The 24,830-nt window shown below is 50.6% G+C and overlaps 5 protein-coding genes across 5 annotated transcripts; 1 reads left to right on the top strand and 4 right to left on the bottom strand.

Annotated features, from left to right (window-relative positions):
• Nucleotides 1-572: 572 nt before the first annotated feature.
• T069G_00300 (fungal zn(2)-Cys(6) binuclear cluster domain-containing protein) lies at nt 573-4,576 on the top strand (the record flags this gene model as incomplete). Its single annotated transcript, XM_056167510.1, has 8 exons — nt 573-863; nt 939-1,499; nt 1,577-1,686; nt 1,786-3,297; nt 3,368-3,472; nt 3,524-4,141; nt 4,210-4,445; nt 4,485-4,576. 8 exons carry the CDS (start codon nt 573-575, stop codon nt 4,574-4,576), a joined length of 3,525 nt encoding a protein of 1,174 aa, XP_056032826.1.
• Nucleotides 4,577-11,063: 6,487 nt separating this feature from the next.
• T069G_00301 (DEAD/DEAH box helicase domain-containing protein) lies at nt 11,064-16,540 on the bottom strand (the record flags this gene model as incomplete). Its single annotated transcript, XM_056167511.1, has 7 exons — nt 11,064-12,522; nt 12,580-13,377; nt 13,425-13,456; nt 13,502-14,451; nt 14,514-15,828; nt 15,894-16,321; nt 16,378-16,540. The coding sequence occupies 7 exons, from the start codon at nt 16,538-16,540 to the stop codon at nt 11,064-11,066; spliced, it is 5,145 nt and encodes a 1,714-aa protein (XP_056032827.1).
• Nucleotides 16,541-17,614: 1,074 nt separating this feature from the next.
• On the bottom strand, nt 17,615-18,144 carry T069G_00302 (uncharacterized protein; the record flags this gene model as incomplete). The annotated part of the gene is made up of 2 exons (XM_056167512.1): nt 17,615-17,942; nt 18,014-18,144. The coding sequence occupies 2 exons, from the start codon at nt 18,142-18,144 to the stop codon at nt 17,615-17,617; spliced, it is 459 nt and encodes a 152-aa protein (XP_056032828.1).
• Nucleotides 18,145-19,003: 859 nt separating this feature from the next.
• Nucleotides 19,004-20,590, bottom strand: T069G_00303 (uncharacterized protein; the record flags this gene model as incomplete). Its single annotated transcript, XM_056167513.1, has 1 exon — nt 19,004-20,590. One exon carries the CDS (start codon nt 20,588-20,590, stop codon nt 19,004-19,006), a length of 1,587 nt encoding a protein of 528 aa, XP_056032829.1.
• Nucleotides 20,591-21,145: 555 nt separating this feature from the next.
• T069G_00304 (c2 domain-containing protein) lies at nt 21,146-23,980 on the bottom strand (the record flags this gene model as incomplete). The annotated part of the gene is made up of 3 exons (XM_056167514.1): nt 21,146-23,173; nt 23,222-23,573; nt 23,670-23,980. The coding sequence occupies 3 exons, from the start codon at nt 23,978-23,980 to the stop codon at nt 21,146-21,148; spliced, it is 2,691 nt and encodes an 896-aa protein (XP_056032830.1).
• Between the last annotated feature and the right edge of the window lie 850 nt (nt 23,981-24,830).

Consider the following 24,830-nt stretch of genomic DNA (forward strand, 5'->3'; position numbering starts at 1 on the left):
AGCTTGGTGAAGCTCTGCTCTCTGCTGTGCTCTGCTTCTCTCTCTCTCTCTCATCCTCCTCTCTCTCCTCCATTCATCCTGCTGCCCAACGAGAGGCTCGTCCTGGTAGATCGCCCCCCTTTGCCGCGTTCGCGTTACTGGGTTGGGGCTAGGCCAAGCCGTCAATAGCCCGCCTTCTCACCTCGACTATCAACCGAACGTCGTTTCGTACCTGGATACTGTACCTACCCGTCCGTATACCTTATACCTACACCTACACCTACACCTACAGTATACCTTCAAGTCTCTGCTCGACGGCGGCAACTCAGATGTCATCATAGTCGCCCTAATCGTGTGAGGCTCACCCACCCCATGTCCTCCCTGGTTCCCGGTCTCCCGCTGCCAAAGGTCCAATAACCAAGCACCGCTTCATCAAGCCCTCCGGGCCTCACACTTCACTCCCCCCGGTGTCTGGTGTTTCGCCCTCCAGCCCATGGCCAACACCCCTCTGTGGTCCTTGCTTTAACTCTTCGCCTCGTTCCTGATTATGTGTCCGTGTGTCCTAGCTTGTACTGTCTCTACGTCAAGCCAGCATGGATCCAGGACCCGACAGCAAACGACCGCGCCTCACGTCGTGGGCGGGTGCCGGGCCGCCGCCCACTACGTTGCCGCATCCTCATCATCATTCTCTTCCTCCGTCACCTCATCACTCTCTTCCTCATCCTTCTCACGCTCCTCATGCTGCTTCCAATCCCCAGCTACCGCCGCCGCCGCCGCCGCCTCCTCCTCCCTCCCAAGGCCCGTCTCACCACCATCACCACTACCAGCCGTACCCGCCTCGTGCCCCCGAGCTGCCTCCTCCCGCGCCGCCAGCACCGGCGTCGGTTCATGGGCACGCTCAGCAGCATCAAGAGATTGACCGTCGACACTCCGATCAAGAGATTCTCGCTCCCATGCAGGACCCGTACCGCCAACCGCCGCCGCCGCCGCCGCAGCATCACCCGGGACCTCAGCACCCGGGACCTCAGCACCCGGGACCGCAACATCCAGGGCCTCAGCATCCCATGTCGCCTGCGCATACTCCCTATCACCCATATCCCAACCGAGATACCATCATAAAGCGAGAGCCCGGCGAGGATCTACGGAGGCCCAACTCGACAGGCCATGCGCCAGAGTCGCTTCCGCCGCCACCACAAATGGCACCTCCACACCCTCAGCAACAACATCCTCAGCAGCAGCATCCTCAACAGCACCCTCAACAGCATCCTCAGCAGCCACCGCAGCAGCACCCTCCGCCGCCTCCCTTCCAAGATAACCCTCCGCCACGACACATGAATTACGAGAATGGGCCGCCATCATTGCCTCCGACTCCCTCAGCATACCGCGCTCCCAGCTTTCCTCCCCCTCCTACACCGATGGCGCATCAGTCTTCCTACGAACAGACTCCCAGTTACCAACCCGCGGAACCTTTCTACAACGTTTACTCAACCCAGAAAAAGAAGAATACTAGAGCTTCACAGGTCTGATTTGGCCCCACTCCCTGTCATGTTACTCTACGTGTGTGGTTGTGTGGGACCCGGAAACTGACATTTCCCAGGCATGCGACCAGTGTCGACAACTCAAGGCCAAGTGCGATGAGACGAAACCGTGTAAAACGTGCAGAGATAAGGGCACGGAATGCAGATATCGCGACCCCGTGCCAAAAGCGTAAGCAGCACCGGGATTTTTACCATCTTCATTTTACCCGCTAGTCTTAGCCTTTGAAAGTGAAATGTGATCGATGGCTGACATAACTTTACCATATAGAACCGATAAAGCGCAGGCCGATATTCTGGATGGTATCTCGAGCATGCAGTCTACGCTTGCCACGCTCGCAGAGCGCTTCGGGCACATGGATGATAGGTTGACCAAAATGGAAGCAGTCTTCTCAAAAACGCCAAACTTTCTTCAGCTTAAACGAGATCCCAGTCATGATCCAGAGCTCAAGCCCATGTCAATGCCCGCTCCGGGCTCGCCACGTCCGCCGGACGAGTATATGATGGACCGATCTCCCGTGGATGAAATTTCTCGAGACCACCCGGTACTGTCTACTGAATCGGTGCCGGCAGAGTCAGTGCCCACTGAGCCTGCGGCCACTACATTCATGGCCGAAGACGAGATAGAGGCGGAGCCTGGCCCTCCCGTTCCCCCAGGAGAGCCTGCAATCCCCATCAACCATACTACTTTGGCCGGCCTTCTTCTAGACTGGGACCCGATCAGAGAGCTAACGCGGAAGCACCTGGAGCGCGAAGGCATCAAGTTTGTCAGCGAGTACCCCATCAGTCAAGAGCAGAATCGCGGTATCTTGAAGGTATATGGACGAGGTGAAGACGCGCATTTCCGCGTTTCCAGAGAGGCAACGGCTGATCACGGCAACGTTGATATGGGCGATGACAACATGTCGGACATCGTCTCCTCTTCTCCCGCTGCGGATTGGGGCCAGCTAGGCGGTCTAAGTCCCGGCGATCAGATTGAGTATCGAGGCGGCGTTCTTGGCTCCGATGGAAACCCGGATTTCAGCGAGCACAAGATTGCGCAGTATGTGGAGAGCTTCAAAAACAACATCTTGAACATGCACCCCATCATTCAGCCGAAAGTCGTCGACGAGTGGGTCCACCAGTTCTTGAACGATCTTCCCACAGTCAATCCAAAGCCGAAGCCCCAGCCGTTGAAGTCGGCTTTCGCCGTCTCTCAGCCACTGGAGGTCACAGGCTCCAAGAGAAAGCGAACTCCCGAGGCGGATGGGCCTTCAACGCCAGGGCCTGTTCGCGTTGGCAAGCCGAGCCGTTCGATTCACAGCGCGCTGGTTCTCATCATCATTGCTCTCGGCAAGATCTGCTTGCATCAGGAGGATGTGCCCGACGTGATATTCCCGGTCGACCCGATCCCCCATGGGAGCCCAGTCAGCCGCAACGGCGTGCCCCCATCGCCAACACAGGGATCGCCTCCGGGATTTTCATCACACTCACAATCCTCTGGCTTTCCGTCTCCCCGAGACCAAGAACGAGGCTACCAGAGCAGGAGATCATCTATCCACGGCACTAGTGGGACTGTTCGCTCAGGGTACAGCCTGAAAAAGAACTATGAGGTGATTCCCGGCCTCGAGTACTTTGCGCTGGCAACGGACATTCTAGGAAACCACACGGGCGCCTACCATAATATGAAGAATGTCTACGCCAATATCTTTGCTGGATTGTATCACGGCCAGCTTGCGCGTCCGCTGGAGAGCTTCGCCTTTATTCACAAAGCGGGCCACAAGTTGCAAGTCATTATGAGACCGTAAGTTTCCATCTTTGTTGATATCACAGCAACTAGAACTTTATTATGGACTACTAACATATTTCTATAGGAGTTTGGATAAGCTACGGAGGATAAAGACCAAAATGGAGTTCATCCAGGAAACAAAGTACAACCAGCTTGCACTCGCCTTTTGGACATGTCTGCAGCTAGAAAGGTAAGGAAAGGAGACACATTGTGCAGTAGTTTTCATACTAATTCGTCACAGTGACTTGATTGCCGAGCTTCCACTGCCGCCTTCTGGCCTTTTGCAGTACGAGAATGACATGCCTCAGCCCAACATGAGTCTTCTGCAAGGGTTCGACCAAAGAGTTGTAGACAGCTATCCAGCGCAGCTCTATCTCCGGACGCACTTAAACAGCATCCACCGCATGTTCTACTCCCCGGATGATTCTAGCAAACCCGAGGGGCTCAAGAACGTGGATCTCGTGGCAGGTGGTGTCTCCGGCATGCGATGGGTCCCGGCCAGCTTCCGCTTCAACGAGACCGACCCCCCTGCCAATGACATTCTGTCGGCGCGTCTGAGAGGCAAGTATTGGGGAGCGCAAATGATTACGTACCGGCCATTCGTTCGGCAAATCCTCCAGTGGTCCTTTGAGGTGAAACGTCACCCCTCGAGTCCCCACATCCCCATCATGTCAGAATACCGCGATGGTATCATTGCGCCGTATATCCGCCCGGATACTAAGACACCGGGCCAACTGGATCCCTCCATCATCGAGCTGGCCCGAAAGGGCATTGTGGCTTTGATTGAAAGTACCAGGGCGTTTCAAGGGCTTGGGGATAAGCGACCCATCATCACTAACGTGTTTGGCACGGCGCATGCGTAAGTTTTACACCGATTTATGACAGAAGTGAAGTTGGTCGAGCTGTTTACTAACATGAATGCTATAGTCAATGGGGCAATCTTCTCGTTCTTTCAGCGGCTTTCAAAGACCCTGTCTTGCACAAGTTTGTAGACGAAGGACTTTTACGCCACTTGTTTACCAAGACGATTGCGTTTCTTCGACAGTCGGCAACGCATACGAGCTCTCTGAGGATTGACATGCACATCTTGGAGGGACTTCAGCGAGACCTATTTCCAATGGACGGAAGGACAGACGGAAGGACAGCCTCGAGCTTCTCCTCCAGTAATCCAAGCCATCATACTCCCAAGATTCCGGTTGCAGCACCGCCCTATGCCAACAGCGATCCTAATATTGCACCACCACCGATGGTGTCACAACCACCGCCGCATATCGGAACGCCTTCTGGGCAGTAAGAGACATGATCGGCCTTCTCTTATTCTCCATTTTCATATGGGCTGACGGAGTCCCTTTTATTATATTATTTCCTTGCTTATTCTTTTGCAAAGTTCGGAGGCTTAGCTATGTTGCTTTTGTAACTGCGCTTCTTTGACCACTGGCGAAATTTGGGGATTGTCTTATTTTGTCTCTTTTTACAACTATTTACATGAACTTGAACGGGGAAGCATTTGGTGGACAATACAAAGACGTTTGAATGGGCGGTTAGCTCAGCGATACGCCGATATTTACGGTTGACGGCGCAGCGCAGAGCGCAACGATTGCATCATACTTGCGATATTTTTGACTCGTATTTCTCATTTTGGATATCATTTACACACGCAAGGCATAGACCTCATTGATGGCCTTCAGACCATCTTTCTCTTCGTCTCTTCGTTTATCTTTTTTACTAAACCAAAAAAAAGTCTGAAACAATCTAGAAGCTATCACTTCAAAATGTATCGCTGCTACTACTTCATACAATGTATCGAATATTGTGTTCCAGGACTGGCGCTGTCGGAAAGCTAATGCTTGTTTTACCGTTTTCACGCTTTTTTTGTTTCATTTCTCTTCCTCTTTTTGACGCAACTTATTACAAGCCCGGGATGGATTTGGAGGAGATACCACTACGTATGCAGGCTACCACGCGCATCCATGACTGTTAAGGAATGGCCGATGGTGACAAGGGGAAAGGGGGGAGAAGGGGAGGGGGGAGAAGCAGGTGAATGGACAAGGGGACGAAGCGATCATTTGCATGCGCGTAACATTGGATACTTGTTTTGGGAAACTAGGGATAAAGGAAATCATGGATTTTTACTCTTGTTTTTTTGTTTTTGCTCTCTTGTCGAGAGGGAAAAAAGTGAAGGTGGCATCAAAGGGGGGGACCATGAGGAAGGATTTCGTTCATGGTTGGCTGCTGCACCTTTGTATCAAAGGGAACCTGTTGTTACGCATACGATACGCTATTTACACCCAAACATATATAAAGTATATACATAATATTCACTCCCATAGCAGGATTTAAGCTTCTTGCACAAGTATATCGTTGCTGTGTGAATTGCCGTCGAAGTAAGCCGTCTTTTCTTTTTTTGCTTACAGATAGGATCAGTATTATGTATTAGTTAATATCAGAACCTTGAACTTCGGCACGAAGGATCCGAGCGCTTCCCAGGGCGATCAATATCATGTGCTGGGGGGGATTCGATGGTAATAATAACTGATATTCCTCGTCTGGGGCCGGGGTAACCGTGGAGGCGGGCCTGCCGGGGTGCAAACGATCAGCCTTCCCAGGTCTGCTCACCTCTTCTGGGGTGTATCCCGTCTTTCGTCTTATACATACATACCCCCTTTGTTAATTACTTTTCACATCTTTTTGTACATTATTTGTTTGTTTGTTTTTTTCTATTCGGGCCATCAGTCTGTAACCAGGTACTGGCATTGACCGTTAGATGCAGGGCAAGCTGGCAGTAAGCAGACATATTGGTTCCGCAATACAGCGGGTATTGCGGTGGGAGTAGCAACGGCCAGGGGGGTGTCTTTGGCCGCCTACAACAAACAAGTTACGGAGAGTAAACTTTTGGTTAGCATGTAGGGAAAGATGCAGCAAGAGGAGTGAAATTTCATGGTCCGTGTCTGGAGACGACAAAGGTCGGGTAGGGGAAGGGGTCGCTTGCATCGCTTGGCAGCGGCTTGATTGTCCTGATAAGAGGCAAAAAAGCCTCGTTTTTGCGTATATGCGTGTGGTGTACGGAGTACGGAGTATGTGTGTTAGTGTGTTTGCTGGGCAGGAGGCATGTGACTGGGGGATTGGCATCGATGATAAGAATATTGAGACCGCATTGCAAGTTAGTGGATCAGAGAGGGACGACGGAGCTTAGAGCTGACCCGACCGACTGGACATGGGCAGGGGGGGCTTGGGGTAGAACAATTGGGAGGAGAGCAAGGGGGGGAGGGAAGGGAAGTGAGGAGAGGGTTTGAGTCAAGGTTTTGGCCGCCATTTTGGAGGATGGATGGACGCGTAGAGTTACATGGATATGGGATATCCCGCTGTTATTGCCTTTTCTTTCTATTCCCGTGGTGCTTGGCAGGATCTAGGTGCCAACAGTATGTAAGCAAGGGGGCAAGAGATGAAAAAGGATGAAAGGATGAAAGGGTGAATGGCATTGCAACCCATGTGCCGAGTACGAGCCCCATGTGCCGAACGGGAATCGCAAGCAAGGTAACATTGGGAGTTGATGGCCAAGACGCAAGCATGCAGTATGGGCGTGTGTGTAGGAATGTCATTGGCCTGGCTCTTGAAGGTACAGTAACGGGCAGATGCGTGCCTTGTTGATTCGCGGGCAGGACAACAAAACATCAAGAGAATGGGGTTGCATGTGTTCGTGGAGAAGGAAGGGAATCCCGGTCTAGTCTTGTCTTGACGTGCGTGGCTTGGGGCCGGGAAGAATATCACAGCCTGCATCATCTGCGATTATTTTATCTCCCCGTCCACATTGTGATTCTTTGCCTCATTTTCAAGGGCCTAGGCCTTTGATAATTGTTGGGGCTTGGTTTCAGCCACCGTCTTGTGTGGTGGGTTGCAGAATGTTCATGTGAGGACTGCAGGCTGCATGTACGTTGCACCCGCGAAGTGCAAGGTAACCCTGGAAACAGGGAAAGGCGATGAAGGGAAGAGGGGCCAGCGCAGAAAACAGTTTTTAATTTGTCTTGCGGTTGCATTACAAAGATGTTCAAGGAACTATCTTGATTGGGGAGGGGGGGAAGGCTGAAAGGATGACGGGAGCCGAAGACAGGTTTTGGTGTTTCGGGGCTTGCCGCTTTGACAGATAGGACGGAGATTACTACCCAAGGATACAGGATTCCTGGGATTGAAATCTGCACTAATGTAAAGACGGGCTTCTAGGGCTGGATTTGGAAATCTTCAGGTGCTCGGATACGTGATTGTATTGTAGGAGGCTTGATGGAAAGGGGGAGGGCGTGCCCGTGTAAGTGAAGTGAAGCGAGTGCTGGGCATTGTAACGCTTCATTCTTCATTCGATCTATTGGTGTTTGTTGAAGGTCTTGTGCCGTGTTTGACTGGGATTTCCTTCGTACACTCTACATGCTAGGAACTGTATGCTTGTTTCCGTTACACTCGTCGTTGCTTGTGAGTTGGCCTTGCAGCCGGTCCCATGGATTAGGTAGCTCGCCACGGGAAAATCGGCTCGCTAAAGGAAACAAGATGAAGAACGAACTCGGGATTGACTAAACAGTCAAGGCTACGATGGGCTTCGCTACAACTTTACTAGTACTGATATTTCCCTTCAGTGTCATTCAGCTCGGCTATAGGGCAGCGAGAGCTGTACAAACCCGACTAATGCCGCTCAACAGGGCATCGAAAACCACAAGGTTGTGTGTCCTTTAGCGCACCCGGGGTCTGCTTTATCTGATGCTGCCTTCGCTAATGCCGAACGAGATAAAGACAGCAAGAAGAGAAATGTGACAGCGAGTTCCGTGGAGGCGAGTTCCTGATCAACGGCGTACCTATTCAAGGAGGTATCACTGGGAAAAGGGCCCTTTTGCCGCGCATCTTTTACTCGTAACGGTAGACATCACGAGGCCTACTAAAGGATTTTAGTATACTGACGGAATACGCTTTTGTCGTCATTTCGAGGATCAACTGAGTTATTTCTCTCAGAGTTCCGTTTCTCTGGGATTCCGTCTGTCTCTTTTCTTACACGTAACAAACCCCAACCACGAATAGAGTTAGACGAAATGGGAAAATCGCAGTTTAGCGCAGCTATGGATACAATGATTCACCAGGGCGCCCTCCAAAATCGTACGAGTATGACAGACGAGATTGACTAGGCAAGGAACCGCCATTCAGCTATGCTGTATTGTATTAGACGACAGCCGCAAGCGCGTTTCGCGGTTGAGCTCAGACCTCACGTATGCCGGGCCTGGCACCAATGGGATGGCGGCTCTGCCGTGTAGCTGAGGCTGTAGTTTATGTCTCGTCGGCGTTAAGCCCAGTTTCCATGTCTTTTGGTTGTCTTGCCAGCTTACATACACGCGGCACATACGCGGTAAGGGGGAGTTTCTGGTTAGTGTAAGCGGGTTTGACGAGGCGATAAATTAAACCCCGCAAAGTCCTTCTTTGTCTTCGTAACCCTTGTATTAATCACTGCGGAGTTTACTAGTACTAAGTGGCACATGCATGTCTTTGGCATCTTCTTTCTCTCCTCGCTTCCTAGCTTGAGACGATCCCTCCAGAAACAAAAACGGCCCGTCTATGGGTGAACGTTACCATTGACATGGTCATCGGCGTTAACTACGAGTAGGGGGAAGAGAGTTTTTATGCCTCAATACGTCAGCAAGGGATTGCCTTGCGTTTATTTCAGCCCTTGACCACAGTCCGTGTGGCGTGTGTCTCGATGAGGCCTAATGTACGAAAAGCTAAGACAAGAGGGCTGGACAATCCCCCCCGGAGATGCGAGGCAGCCGGGCAAGGGATGCGAGGATCAGCTTCATTGGGGCTTAGTTTCCGGGCATTTGGATTCACGGACATTTCCCGGGTCCTGAGATGGCCTGTGCCGGCTATGTACTCTTGCTCTGCCGTGGACCGGGATGGCTGGTCTCGAACGGCTCTTTGATGCCATCGCCACTGGCGATTACTGGCTGATGAACGGTATGAGCACTAGGAGTCATGCATCACGCCGCATTGCATAGGGCAATGCTACGTAAAACTAGGCATCTATATTTACATTTTCCTTGTTTTTATTCATGTTGGTCGGTTAGAAGTACGCGTACCCGGGGACTCACGCTCGTTGCCAAAGAGAGACGAAACAAGCTGTTACTTTGCCTACGGACAACCCACCGGCCGTCCACCAGCGGTTGTGTTGTTCTATGTAACATCATATGTAATCAGATGCAGTGACAAGTCATCTCTTGAAGCCGAGAGAGAATTCATGTGACGGCTACTTCGTGCGTACCAGCCGTAGCTTCTGAGAGGTGTTGTTGAAAAAATGGAGATTTTCTCGGGGCTTGTGGATATCGGACGGGACGGGCCTTATGGGGTAGGTGGAGAGAGCAATTTACCTGTATACTGGACATTGGATGTCGCGGAGTCGAGCAGCCGAATTGCGATTAAGTAATCGCCTTTTTACTGAGACGAATAACTCCCCGGAGGATGTGATTGGACATTTGAAGCCATCGTGGGATATCGAGTCCGCGCTTGTGCAGACTACGGAGTATATGGACCGACTTGGTTTCACTTTGCCGTCCAGTCTCGCAAATGCCGTGTCTAGCTAGGCCGTATATGCAAGGGGATCCTAAGTCATTACTGGCAGCAGGGATTTATTATCCGTACTTTTGCGAGGACAATTGAAAAATACGTCGAAAAATGGATGTGATGCCGTTGCGTTGTTCTGAATGCTGACTCTCAGTGACATGCCAGGAGGCATAAATGATACACATCGCGAAGCATATCTCGGCCATACCGAGTTACATCTGTCTATTATTATCTACGTACATGTAAAAGAATCGACAGAATTAGCCGCGCGTCTCCCGCTCTCGCTCCCTCAATCCGGATAAAGTCCCTGGCACGCATGGATACATTAGCCTAAGCCGGCGCTCATACAAGCAGATGCACAAGTAAGGGATACAAAACCCCCTGTGGTATATCGTGATAAGCGTTGCTGGTTTCAGACGGGAATCTGCTTGTGTGACATGCATGTGTTGGCGGCGTAGATTACTTGTATAGGGCGAAGGAGCCGTTGTGGCTGGCTGACTTGGTTAGTTTAAGGAGATGACTCGGAGATGATTCCTTCGACTCGGTGATTGTTCCTTTTTAGTTGTCTGGGAGCTGCAGTGGCTACTCCGGGAGTCTCTCCTAGTTAGTATATTCGACGCCGAGAGTCTGCATCGAGAGTCTCCCTCCTGTGAAGATGACTTGATACTTGACCATGTTCCTCACGCGAGTCATGTTATTCATCAACTTTAAATATATTGAATTGCTAATTTTAGATTACTGCAACCGGTTGATCTCGTTTCTATATATAGAATACAACTACACATCATCACTGGAACAAGATATTGCTATTCAATGTTAGTCTCTTAAGATTTGGAGAACAGTCCGAATATCTAATCATGTACTAGAAACTAAATAACAAAGGTGTTGTTGTTGCTGATAAGACTTTAAGCACTATAGAGTTCGACTCTAGAGTTCGTGGGAATTAGGAACGTATTAGCAGCCTATGCAAACCATCATCAACTCGTAGTACATGCATCTGTTAGATGATTAATAGGGGACCAACAAAGAATAAATACATTTTAGTTCTCAACGACTTAATCTTCATTCAGCTCACAGCATGATTCACAGACTACAAAGATCATAACATAGTACCTAACAGGCCATACATCCCTCAATGCCACATCTCCGTCAAAATTCTCCCACTTATCTTCTCAAATCAAGCCAAATAAGCCCCCTTATGCCCATTCGCGGTGGAACTTGCCATCAAACTCCTCCCTCAACCGAATGAATGCATAAAGCACTCGGTGTAAGCCTTTGCCCTTTTTCTGTCTCCCAACAGGGTCATCTTCGCCATCATCCCAGCCATCTAGGCTAGTTGAGGATGAAGCTGCTTCTTCATCACTGCCATCTTCAGATCCGCTAACTGTGGTTTCAGCCTCGTTCTCGAAGCTTTCAAACTCTTCTTCCGCGTCCAGGTCTTTGGCGTCCATGAGAATAGTTAGACTGCTAATGATGGTAGACAGAGTACGAGAGAACTCTTTAAGGTGAAACCACACATCTCCGCGTCGAATTCCGTTGTCTCTCGCAAGGACATGCATGCTGCCGTGCTTGTAGTAATCGTATAGATGAGCATTAAATCTCACGTTGGTATCATGTGGCCAGATCGGTATCGTTGGAATGGCCGATTCTTCCAAAAAGACATCTCCACGTGCCGTCTGGCACAGCTCGTGAATTGTCTTGAAGTCGTCCGTTTCCCCAGACAAGGCAACGAAAGGGGAACGCACCATGCCAGCAGCGCTCGAGTCAGTAGTAGCCCAATAGATGGGATTTTCCTGACCAACGACCGTTTGGGTAAACGGCAACGACCGATCCCTCTTATTCGTCAAGTTATGGCTGACATACGACCGGACGTATCTCTTGAAGATGGACAGAGTCTCCTTGTTATGTCGAATGAGTAGGCGTTCCGCTTCCTGTGGAAGAGGCGGAAGAAAGATGACAGACGACGAGGTTTTGGCTATCTCAACCATCTTCTCGTTGCTCTTGACTGGTATTCGAACAAACAAGTGGGATAGTACCAGCATCATTTCTAGTAATACTCGCTCTGGACTCGTAAAAATATCCGAGCAGAGTTGATGGAAGTACCCGCCCCTCAGGAGGGAGTGAAAAGCAAACACCGCATTCTCCATAAAGTACAAGTGGCCTATAATGCTGGCAAAATTAATAGGAACACCAGTAGCAGAAAGCAAGTTCTGCCTTCTGAGGTATTCGATGGAAAACCGAACGTGATGCTTAATGGACATCTCCGATTCTGGCCCGCCCAGATAGAGGCGCGTTTGCGACAGCAACGACTGCACCATAGTAACTGCAAATTGGCAGTTATCAGACCCATGAAGTAGTGAGAACAGCCTGAGGATAAGGGTTGTAGATATCGGAAACTGTCCATTGAGGCCCGGCAGCCGCGCCGACATGATTTCATACACGCGTTCTCGTGGGATCTGGTTGAACACAATGTTCCCAAGAAGATCAAAGCCTCGTCGTCCTGCACGTCCTGAAGCTTGCCTGAAGTTCTGGGCAGTAAGAAACACAGAATCTTCGTGGAAAATGACCGTTTTGCAGGGCATATTGATACCGAGGGCCAGTGTACCAGTGGCAACAACCACCCTCAAGTACCCTTTACGGAACATGACTTCAACCCTATTCACGGAGTCGTTAGTATGTTGACCATATTTACTCTCAATAAGCATTACTCACACTTGACGATATTCTCGGTTCAGACTGGAGTGGTGCACTCCAACGCCCCGTTGAAGAGCTGCGAGCAACAAACCATCGACCACTCCTCGTAGAGGTCGAATCATTTCATTTGCCTCTAATGCCTGCATCTTCGTCGTATCTGCAAAACTGAATCGGTCCAGTGGAGCATTTGGGTTGAAACTCGCCCAACGACTTGTCTCGACATTTGCCTCTTCACGTAACTGCTCTTGCTTTGACATCCTGGAGTCGTCTCCGCCATCGCCTCTGTTCCGTTGAACGACTCTTCGACTCTGTTGATTATCCTCAGACCTCTTCCAAGCCTCATAGTCTTTCACTTTCTGAGCCCATTCGGCTGAGTTCTCTTTCCACTTTGTCTCAGACTCAACAAGCATCGTGCATATCAGCTTCGCGATCTTCTCACAACCGTGAGTGTCATAGTGAAATACTAGAGCAGGCAGGGCATCTTGCTTATGCAGATCGACGACAAGATGAAATATACTTTCCAAGTCAGGAATGAATTCAGAGAGGGGGATTTCTTGGGTCGAAGGTAACTCCAAAAGTTTCCTGATTTTCCGGAACGTAGAGCCTTGGTTCTCTATGATGCTTCTGAGTGACTGTTTGAGCTCTGCCTCCCACCGAAGAACATCCGACTTTGATATTGTCTCTGGGAGAATGGTAGAGGGGTCTGGGACGCCAAACTTGACAAGCTCTTCCTCTGAGAGAATCTTCTTCATGCTTTCCCACAGGCGTAGACAATCTCTCGCCTCCAGGGAGAGATCCTCAAGCGCTGTGCGAGCCCTAGAAAGTGTTAATTATGAACCGATAGCATTAGGTGCCATGCGTACCTATCAGTCAAAGCCACAATTGGGTGGATAAACTGGAAATCAGGACAAGGCTTGTCACCTTCGTCTAATCCGGGAACGGGAAGTGTCTTGCTGCGCCGAAGCCCATGAAACGGTTCGTATTCTTGAGGCATATAGATAAATTTTCGAAGATCCGAATAGCGAGCCGTGTGCACTACCGTATCCAGTTTCAATCCTTTACTTTTCTGAACTTGTGAGAGCCACTCCTGAAAAGGTTCGGGGTTCCCAATGGTTGCTGAGAGAGCGATGATGGGACAAGGAGCGGATAGAAGCAGCTGTTCCCAAACCACACCATCTGAATCCTGGCCAATACAATGGACCTCGTCGAATATGATCCTCTTGATGCGTTGTGACCATGCATTTGGGCCTTTGGCGTTTGTCGGAGCAAGCAAGAGGATCTGTAGCATATGGGGTACGGTGACAAGTATTTGGCATCCAGTTGGACTTTGGACTCGGTAGTCTCGAGTGTATATTGCCCAAACAGACTTACCTGGCTTATTATATGTTTTGGTGAAGCGAGCGCCAATTTCGGCGGCGATCTGGTTTACCAGAGCTTTGGTTGGAGCAACATATACCAAGACCCCGTCATCGCTTTCCTCAAGTACTTTCTTCATAGCATAGAACGAGATGAATGTTTTACCCGCAGAGGTTGGAGCAATGACAAGGAGACTGTTATTGGCATCAATTGAGTCGAGAACTTTAATCTGCCAAGCATCTGGGTTGAATGGCACCCGATTATCCTGCCGAGAATCGAATCGTCGATCCATGTAAGGCGCTGCAAATTCGAGCTGCATTTGCCGAAAGTTTGACATGGAACTTTTCATGCTCTTGAAAGAACTATAGTCAAATTTGAATGACATCTTTTGTGTCTGGTCACCGACATTAACCACAAGGTTTGGAATCTTGAGGCAAGATGTCAGTTTCTCAATCGTCTTGGCTACCGTCTTGGATACCCCAATAGCCGGAAGCTCCTGAAGCCATTTCCACATAAGTGCGATGAGGTAAACGCCTGCGAGCATTGGTGTCAGTGCGCTATTATCAGATTTTTGGAATGCTGTCACTCTTTCTTACCGGCACTAGGGGATACTTTGACAGCTGCCTGTGCTTTTGCCCATAACCGCCCAAGAAGATGGCACAGGTAAAGGTGGATCTCGGATCCCAGCGCAATATTGTCATCCTTGGATCGTTCGTTCAAGAACTTGATGGTTTTGAGATAGCGAGATACAACAGAATGATCCTTCTCAATGTCTTGGCATGTAGCGGCCCATAGGGTGATTACGTTGTCTCGCTTGGTTAAGGCTTTCTGCTCCTGAACCTCCTGGGCCGCTCGGAGTGCGTTCTCTCTGCCACCTGGCTTGTTCCCTTGGCGACCCGGTTTCTTGGACTTAGATTGAGATTGAAGATTGCCATTCCCTTTCTCTTTCTGTGACCCCTTATTCTTGAAGTTATGCACCGCAGTAGTCTTCTTCACGACGACAATCTCAGGGTTAATGAGTTTGCCTCTTGCGTTTGTGAGACTCGCCGAATATGCTACAACGCTAGCAAGGCGCCTTTGCATATTTCTTCTCGCAAAAAAGCCGAGCTTTTGGATCTTTCTTTGTGGTATTAGCAGCTTGGTGTTGTGCCAATGGTGAAGATCCTCAAAGACGGAGTGAGAAGATGTGTCTTGTACATCCTGACTCTCCTTCAGCTTGATATCCTTGAGAAATGTGTCCAGCACAGGATGGCTAAAAGGCAAAGCCGAGACTTGCAAGCTATTCGAATCTCCTTGAAGGTTTTCCACCGAAGTGATAGTAAGTTGCGGGAGATGCTCTGCAAAATCCGCATCAGTTCCTGCGCGAAAAGCTGACCAGAGGTGTTGCCATGACTGGATGATTTGGCTGGGAAGCCACTGGCTAGAGCGGATAGACTCGAGCATGAAATGGAACAAAGATCCATCAATGGCATCATACAAATCCCAGTCATTTTCAGAAATATCCATGCTCGTTATCCAATCATCTTTTTCCAACAACATTAATGACAGTTCGATGATGTGACGCAAGAATTCTTGGTCCTCTGGGTGTGGATGGCAACGCTGGGGCCCAACCCAATGCTGACGTTCAAGTAGGGTGCAGTGTTTGAGGACTGCAAGATGAAGAAGAAACGCTTGTACTCCTTCCTGCAGACTATCATGATCCGTCAAATTGTCCTTTGACGCTCCGACTAGAGACAAACAGGCAGTGATACCTAGGCGCTCTCGAATAGTGAGGTCGTGGGGTTCAACCAGTATAGGCCGGAGACATTCATAATTTTGACTATATAGTGAGGTAAATGGCGAGTCAAATTCCGGTGAGATGGGCAATCGTGGCAGTCGGACGGGCGACTTGCTTAGCAACGGTGCATATGCCTAGAGAGTATGCGGTGTCAGCTTCAGATCTTCACACAAACAAACAAAGCTGCACATGTTGTTACCTTTGAACTCTTCCACTTAAGGGAGTTAATAATGGCTGCATTTTTGCCCATAGAGATCAGACGACGGATGAAATATCGCAATATGGTGGTATCTTTGACATCTTCCGATTCAACCCCGTCGTGACATAGAACAAAATGGATTGGTAGACCCTTCAGGTACTCATTGAATTCTTTACTAGAAAAAGAGTTGAATTCTAAAACGGATGATCGGGCGCCAGTCGTCTTTGCGCATTCCATAGTATGTCTCTGGAGATGCTTGATGATGACCGTTCTTGCGTACTGATATTTGTACTCGAAGCCAGAGAGATGAGGAACGCAAACGTCCCTTAAATCCCGGAAGAAGACGATGTCAAAGTCACAGCCTCTGTTTTGAAGATTGCTAAGGAATCTTTCAACGAAATACACAGCGTGCAACAACTGGAATCCATCTGCCGACTGTTAGGTGGCTGCTGCGGTGGACACGGGGGCTATCTCTTCATCATACCTTGAAAATCTGCAGGCGACTCCTCAAGACAGTGTCGAATCAAAGACTCGCCATGAATGATGAATGGCTCTTTGCCGGCAATGTCGCCGATCAGATCAACGGTGGGAGCCCATAGTTTGGCATACCACAAACGAAGCATCTGTTCTGGCGTTTGGGGCGCCATGGCAACGACTCGCGTTTCTAATGGGAGGCCTTGGAAAATATTTAGATGTGCTTCAAATGGATGCTGGTGATGTGATGTTCAGTGTGTGTAGATTCTATCGGGAGACAGTCTGGAGATGGAACGTTTGTCAAGTGTGGAGGGCGGATTACTCGACTAAAAGTGAAGAAGAAATCAATGTTTATCGAGAATGTTTTGGAAAAGAGTCGAGTAAATAAATATGTGGAAGTGAATTGGGCGTGTTGCGTGGTCGAGTCACCTGGTGGGAGGCCTACAGGCAGCCTATAGGCGGTTGACAGCTGTCTGCCGGTTGACGACATTGGATGGAACTGTACATGTATGGACGCAATGTGCCTCCAGCCTCGCAGCCTGATATGCAGTGCTGAAACAATAAAATTGCTATTCAGCACCCCAAGCGACTGCGTGAAGATGGAGCATCGAAACTGGATGTGAAGGGAAGCTGTATACATGGTACTAGGTAGCTATATTCCCGGGCTATTATTTACTACTATAGCTATTCTCCTCTAGTATCCGCCACCATGGCTACATATTCTTAGTATTTCCTTCTATTCCTGCAGGATGTGCTCTTATATCTATATATTGTTAGTATTTACTACTCTAACAATACTTGTATAGTACTTAGCATTACGGCTACCATTAAATTCGCAACGGGAGATGCTAGATAGCAAAATTGGGGTAGTAAATTGGCATTCTCTGACCTGATGGCACGGGATTGGCTGCATTGATGTCTTACTTTCATTCTATGTAGGAGGCCTATTGACAAAGTTGGGTATGAATCGAATGCAAGGGAATTGCCACATAAGTCCATGGGCAGCTGGTTTGTGCGACCCTTGCTTCACTCAAGATGGCAGCACATGGCCTCAATAGTTTGAGATAGATATATCTAAGGTATGTACCTTATCAACATCTTGTGTCTACCAGCACATATACCGAGTAGCAACACAAGCATGTACTCATGATCATGCAAATATATATCGATTAGCCAATACTCTCGAAATTCTCCTTCCACAAATCACAAATAGTATCCATCTATCCAAAATCAGCCTCTCAGTGTTCTCAAATACTCGAAACTTCCTGTAAGTCGGTAATAGTAAAGTCTGATGGACCCGTGTAGGCATCTAGAGTGGCCGCGCCATCGGCAAACGCCTGCCACTGGCTTCCAGGGATCGAATGGTTGCCCACGAGGTATTTGCCAGACGCATAATTCCAATTTACCGAGAAGTCAATCCCCCCAAAGCCCTGATCATGCATAATCACTTCATAACCGATGTCGGGTTGGTCGCACACAGACCGTTGGGGCGTATCTGGTATACCTTGACTGATGCCCGGGAAGGTAACAACGCAGCCGCCAATTCTGTCAGGGAGGATTGCCGTAAATTCAACCCTAAAATGAGATTGATCTTGGTAAATATTGCAGTGTCATGATCGTCACCTCAGTAGGTGGAGGCGGCGTACCAGCAGGTGAAGGTCTGGCACTGCACAAGAAAGCCACTGATATCAAAGTGATCCGGTAGCTGGCGGGCTTGCAAGGGGCTCGCAATAGAGAGGCCCGCAAAAAGGGCTGGAATAGCTGCCACGGTCTTCATCACGAAAGAGTGTCCTTGTGGGCCTTTGAGTATGTATTTGAGAGATAGGGACCTCAAGTGCTGGCTGCTGTAACCTGAAGGGGAGATAGACTCAGCTTTTATATTCCATAGTCTCTGTAGCAGTATGGAACTAAAGGGGAAGGTTGCAATAAACTTAAATATACGTCTGGTATAAAGACAAATTAATAGCAAGTAGATGCAGTGGCCCTGTTCTGAATGGCGGACATATGTCAAAGTGATCTGCAGACCCGCGAAAAGGGCTGAGATGGCTTTGTTTTCTCAATGTAGTCACTCCAACTGAAGAGGAAGGTTGCCGTAAACTTGAATATTTGCCAGAATGAAAAGACAAATTAATGCATGTAAGTAGATATTGCATGTAACCCTCTCGTACGAACGGTGGGCATATATGGGCATATTAGCCGGGACCTGTAAACCGGAGCACTCCTTGGGATGCATATAATTGAGAGCTTGACACTACGGTAAGTTCAATATTCTCCGTTTCATAGGTCAAGGGCTTACCCAAGACAGAAGACGATGTTACTCAAAGTAGGAAAGATTTCCATGGATGCTATTCCCGGCTGGTGTGACCACTTTCCCATATCCAAGCACACAACTCATCAACATAACTGTACTGAATCTTTTTATCGTATTACTTATCTCGAGTCAGATAGACAAAAAAATACACAATCGAATTCCCAAGTCTTTATACGAACGAGACATTCGTAGCCTTGAATGATGCCGCCAAAACGCCAAACTATACCAAATGCTCCCCGCCTCCTTTTCCTCCCCTCAGGTAATACGCCCCAAGGGAGCTCTGCACTCTAATGTTGCTTGCATCCCTTCCCTTCCCTTCCCTTTTTCATATCGCCCCCATCATCAAGCTCTCCAGCATTCCTCCGCTCTGGCAAGCTATCTGCGCTCTCTCAACCTCGAGCTTGACTCTCCTGTGCAAAGTCTTGAATCCCTGATGTAGCTCTGCTGAAGCACCAACGTATTCGGCGTAGAGATCCAACAAGTGGATCCCAACTTCCACACAGATGCTCACGTAGCGGGGGTCGCAAATGTGTCCGCATACCCACTTCAGAACGGGCTGTACGCTCTGCTCATCGCGGTTCTCCAGCGCATCTCGTATAGCGCTGCGATGGCGAAGCGCAAGCAGCAAGGTAAGGACGTTAAGGGGTGCGTACTCGGGTGATGAACGGTCAATGACTTGGTCGAGGGCTTTGGCATAGCGAGCGTGTCGGAGGTCTGATTGCCATGGTCTCTCCTTCTTCTTGTGAACGCGACCTTCATTGGCGATGACAACGTCGGCGCCTTCGCCGAGAAGATCGAGGCGCTTGGTGGCTTCGATGCGGCGCTTGCGCTTCTGCTTCTTCGCGTCAAGAGAATCGATAGTGCCAGCAACGAGGGCGTCCATTTCCTTTTCACGCTCACGCTCGCGCGTGGCCTCGGCGGCGGTCAGTCGTGTGCGAATGCTAAGAACACCAGATTGCATGCCGACGGCGAGGTGGCGGTCGCCAGCATCAGAAGTATCGCTTGAGGGGATGACGCAAACGGAGAGAATAGGGGCTTGGTATTTGAAGCTGTTGACAACGTTCCACCCGGTCGTCTCAAACATTTTGACGTGGCCTTCCAAGCTGCCAGTGACAAGGCGGCGGCCACCAGAGGCCAGGCTCATCGAAGTGACTGTCTTTTGGTGGTTGGTGATGAGATGTAGCGGTCGTGCGGCAACGAGATCGAGTACGCTGACAGCATTACCAGCGGCAGCTAGGACAGTCGTTCCCGTCGGCAGAGGAAGGACGCTCTCCACGGGGGCAGCGTGCTTGAATGTCATGACCGCAGCATTGTTCCCTGTTCGCGGATCCCAGAGCTTGACTGTCGAATCGTAACTTCCAGACACCACCATATTGGCCATGGTTCCCGGCATGAAGCTTCCGGTTCGCACGTAATCCGAGTGTCCCACAAACGTACTCGTAGGCTCGCTGCTGGGCAAATCCCACAGCCTGACCGTCTTGTCGTCGCTCGTGCTCAGCACCGTAGTAAGCTCCACAGGCGAGAATCTCGTCGTCCACACGGGCTGTTTGTGCTCCAGCCACGTCCTCAAAATAGCCCTCGAGTTCACATCAAACACCTGTATCCTGCCCGTGTCGTCTCCGGCCACCAGCACGCGGCCATCACGGCGAATCTCTCCGCTCCGCGCCACATCTCCGAAGCGTGTGATTGTCTTGAGCAGTTTGCGGGTGCGACTCGAGTAGATCTGGACGCGCGTGCCTGTCGTCACGGCAAAGGTCTCGTTGCTGTTCGAGACGTGAGTGATAGGGAAATTGGTCGGCGACGGTATCAAAAGTTGGTTCTTGAACGCCTTCCAATATCTCTGCTCAGCTGTCAAAGGCGCGGGACCAGATGCCAGCTTCACCCTTGGCAAGGGCGTCGCTTGTGTCGCCATTGTATTGCTTCACTCCGACCGGCTGATTTTAAATGACGACGGCTTTTTGAGATCAATGTGTTTCGATTGAACGAGTGGTGTTTTGGTGGTTTATCTTTTTTTTTTGCCCTTCCAAGATGTGAGAAAGGATCATCTCTCCAAACGGCCATGCATTGGATATTTTTTTTGCTTATCTTATCTTAGGTGGAAGCGTACCTTTCGCGGGGCGGTACTACTATTCCATATGCAGACTAGCGCAATTGGTGACGGCGACCATTATCTGCTACTGCATCAATTCATCTACAAGAAATGTCTATGAGAAAGAAAAACATCACATCTATACACAAAGATATTATCCGAACTATTCAATTGACTCGTTTTCTAACTATACTAATACATCACGTCATATCTGAAGCCGATCTTAGTATTCATAAAGAAGTGAAAAGGAAAGAAAAAAGGGATTCATGCATCGCAAAACGTTCCAAATTCCAAAGACGCCGCTCCATATCCTTCCCGATACCGGTTTATGTAACCTCATTGAATATTCGTACAAGGCAAATACTAAATCAAAAAGCTTCAAAATCCTCCTCGGCGTCTGGAACGCCCCGTGCCAATGTCAATCGTTGACATTTCCTGAATCAGGGCCATATCTTCCGCCCCTCCATTGGCGCCGCTCATGATGGGGAGTGGCACTTTGGCTGGAATAGGAGGTCCTTGATGACCGCCGTTATACTGAGGCGTGTAGTTGTCGTTTGGATAATCCCACGCGCCAGCGCGTGAACGTGTTGAACTATATTGGAAATTGCCTGGATTTGGAGCCGATGTTGTCGGTCCCATCGAATGACGGGTCTTCTTTTGCAGACGCTGTCGCCCACCTTGAGCCGGGGGAGGGGGAGCACGCGGTCCTTCTGAGTAGCCGTAGGCATTGGACGGCACTACCGCCTGTGAGGTTCTCGCCATGCTGATTCGGAGGGGTCTCCGGCCGCTCGGGGGCATCGGCTGCGCTCCGGACAAGGGTGGCCTTGTTCGAGACTGCGCTGGCTCTTGCGGAGAAGGTTTGGTCTCAGGCTCAGGAGCCCAAGACTCTTCTGGCAGATGGTCAGATGGGTCAATTTCTCGACCATCGTGTGTCACAATCTTGGAAGGCGAATCTGACGGATCGAGCCCAGGTGATCCATCCCTAGAAGACACTCCAGGGTTAAACGCTTCGTAGGAGTCTGGACTGAACGGAATGTCTGAGTGCCTCCTATTGTCCGAAGAACGAGGTGCGGGGCTGACCGACTTGCGTCGGATCCTATGCTGGGGATTAGGGGAAGCATCTCGGGGATTAGGGGAAGCATTTCGATATCCCTGCGCATGCGGGTCAGGTCCACCGCCATAGGTACCCGATCTTGGTCTGTCGTATGATTCGTAGGCCTGCGGCGAGGTGCCAAAGGCTGGCTCATGTGAAGGCGGTGGTGGCTCGCTCCTATGGCGGTCTCGAAGAGAGGTGCTTACAATTTGATTGTTGTGATTATTGTATCGATCATAGTGCCTTTCTTCGTATGCTCTGTCGGATATCTCTTGAACCATATTGGGGTCTACTCCAGGAGCCAGAGATGGCGGCAACGCGGGGAGTCCGTAGCTCGGAGAACTCTGGATGTAGGTGGTCTCGTGCTCGCGCTGTTGATTAGGGCGCTGGCTTTGGCTGCTGTAAGAATACTGCGTCATCTGTCCTGGACTTTCAGTGTAATCTCTCGCCGACAGAGGGGAGACAGAATTTTGATTCCTGGGCTGCTCCTGATATGTCGGATAAGCTCCCGGGGATTGGCTTAGAAAACCAGCAGACGCTCCTGGGGAACGACTGAGGCCATTCGACATGGGCATCTGGCCAGCGTCATACACAATCTCATCCAGCCCAGGGATACTTCGCCGAGGCCTGTTCCGCATAGAGCCTGGAGGCGATTCCGGGACGTCCTCTACGGTGGGTTGCATGGAACGATATTGGGCATCATAGGCATCGTAAGAGTTGTGCGGCTCATATGCAATGGCTTTCTGAATGGGGGGTTGAGCTGTTAGGCTCGGGTCATAGGGCCGGAACTGTGGGCGGCCAGGGTAGGTTGGCGTGGTGTTTCTATGAGCCTCATTCTTCAAAACATCAGATCTCATGGACGCAGGCGGAACAGCCCTCTGAGGCGATTCATTTCTCCGTTGCAGACCCTCCTGGCTAGTGCTATGCCGTGATCGGTGGGCGGGTGGAGGAGGAGCCGCCTGTCGGGGGCCGCCGTGAGGAGAATACTGCGCAGCATCATCTGTAGGATTCATGTCATATGTTTCTCCTGCGAGCGAGTAGCTGCTACCTCGAGGGTCATGCTGCTCATAGGAGGACGTCACGGGTATCTTTTGGCTATAGCCTCGCTCTCTCTCGTACGAGTCCTGTCGTGTTGGACGTGGCTGGCGAGGCCCCTCAACACGACCGGAGCCATGGCCTTGGGCGCTAGGTGAGTGTGAAGAAAAGTAGTCTGCGTGGCGGGATCGAGTGCTTCCCTGCGGTGGAGTGCCATACTCGGCAGTTTCGCCGAGAGAGTTGGTAGAGCCATACGGTGAGTGCGAGATGGGCTTGCCCTGAGGCCGAGAAGGCGATTGGTGATAGTCTGAGGGGGTCGCAGTGACCTCGCCGGTGACGGGGTCGGTGGGTAGGGGACGCCTCTTGACCATTTCCTTGCGCTTAGGCGACGTGTTCTCCAGCTCGCCGCCCATGGACTGTCTCGGTCTGGCGGCAGGCTTGTCGGGCTTGGGCCGGCTGTCATAGAAGGTGATTTCGAGTCGGATTTCCCCCGCATACTTGCCGCGACAGGTCAGGGTCTGCCACACATCGTTCTGGCCGCCTCCAGGAATGATGATGCCCTTGAGGTCGATCCACGACTCTCCGATGAGGTCTGTTTTCTTATCGTCGGTGAAGACGGAGACTTTGAGCTGATAGTAGTCGGCCGAGTCGTGCACCGTAAACCGGAGCTCTTGGTCCCTGCAGAAACACGGACGGCTCAGGTCAGTCGCGGCTCCCAAACTGTCTCACCACCAAGATGCAAGACGGGATAGGATGGAAAGTGGAACAACTTACCACTTGGGCGTCTGGCCGCCTCTGACATCTGTCGCCGTCTTCTTGGCTTCTTTTCCCAGTCTCGCGGCGCAATAAGGATCCTGCTTGCCAATGGTCTTGCGGTTGGGCAAGTTCTTCGCGCGATCGACAATCGCAACGAGAGTGCCGATGATGGGGCCGTCAACACTCATGTCTGCAAAGAGGCCTGCCGTGTGCGGGCCGTTGATAGCAAAGGACTTGGATGCTGTGGACATGGCCATGGTAGGTTGGAAGAGGCTCGCAAGAGCGCTGCTTCGGGTGTTTTTGGAAGGCAAGAAGTTGGAGGCTTCCATGATTCAAATTCTAAATCAATGTTATTTGTTTACATCGGCGGCACTCGAGGTATGTTAGCGGTATGGCGATCAGCGGCCCACGTAATTGGGCGCCACCATTAAGCTTTCAGAAGGCTGTGCCAGATAAGGGCCGTGATGACGACGGATCAAAACCTAACAATAAGTATAAGAGCAGGATGAGGGAAATAAAAAATAGGTTTGGCCGAGGTGGTTGCTCAGCATGCCCACGGCAATGCAGAGGTTAAAAAGAGAAGAGAAAAGAGGGTGTGTGCCGTAGCCGGAGAGATATGGATGGATACAGGCTCAGGTTGTTTTTTGGCGTCCCGCAGCAAAGGGAGCACGGATGCTGCGACAGCACCGCTTTGGCCGGAGCGCCCACTGCCAAATGCACCCGCCCTTCCAGGGAGCAGCGAGTGGACGGCTTTTCCAGCAGGCTCTTTCAGCGGCTACAGCGCTGTTGCGAGTGCTCAATGCAGTTGAGTTGAGGCTGCAGCGGTGCATCAATCTGCTTTGCACCACCTACACCTACAACTTACAGGGCAGCCCCCCGGACATCTACAGCCACGGCTGCGTCCATGTTTCAGGGCTGGTCCAGCAGATGCTGCACGTCTTGCTTGATACGGCCGTGGCGTCGAAGCGACTGCAGCAAGCCGCCCGCCCTTTGGGCTAAGGATCAAATCCACGATCATTGATCCCTTTGATGATGCCCTTTGGGTGGCTGGTTTCCAAAATCGAGGTGGCTGGAGAGGGCTACTGCAAGGGCCTCGCTGCTTCAACTGGCTGCGTCCAGCGGTCTAGTGGCCCGAGAGCTGTGCCTCCGCCCCGCCCGGCGTCTCATTTAGCAGGGGCG

This window comes from Trichoderma breve, chromosome 1 (genome assembly GCF_028502605.1).
Source record: "Trichoderma breve strain T069 chromosome 1, whole genome shotgun sequence".
Classification (NCBI taxonomy): domain Eukaryota; kingdom Fungi; phylum Ascomycota; class Sordariomycetes; order Hypocreales; family Hypocreaceae; genus Trichoderma; species Trichoderma breve.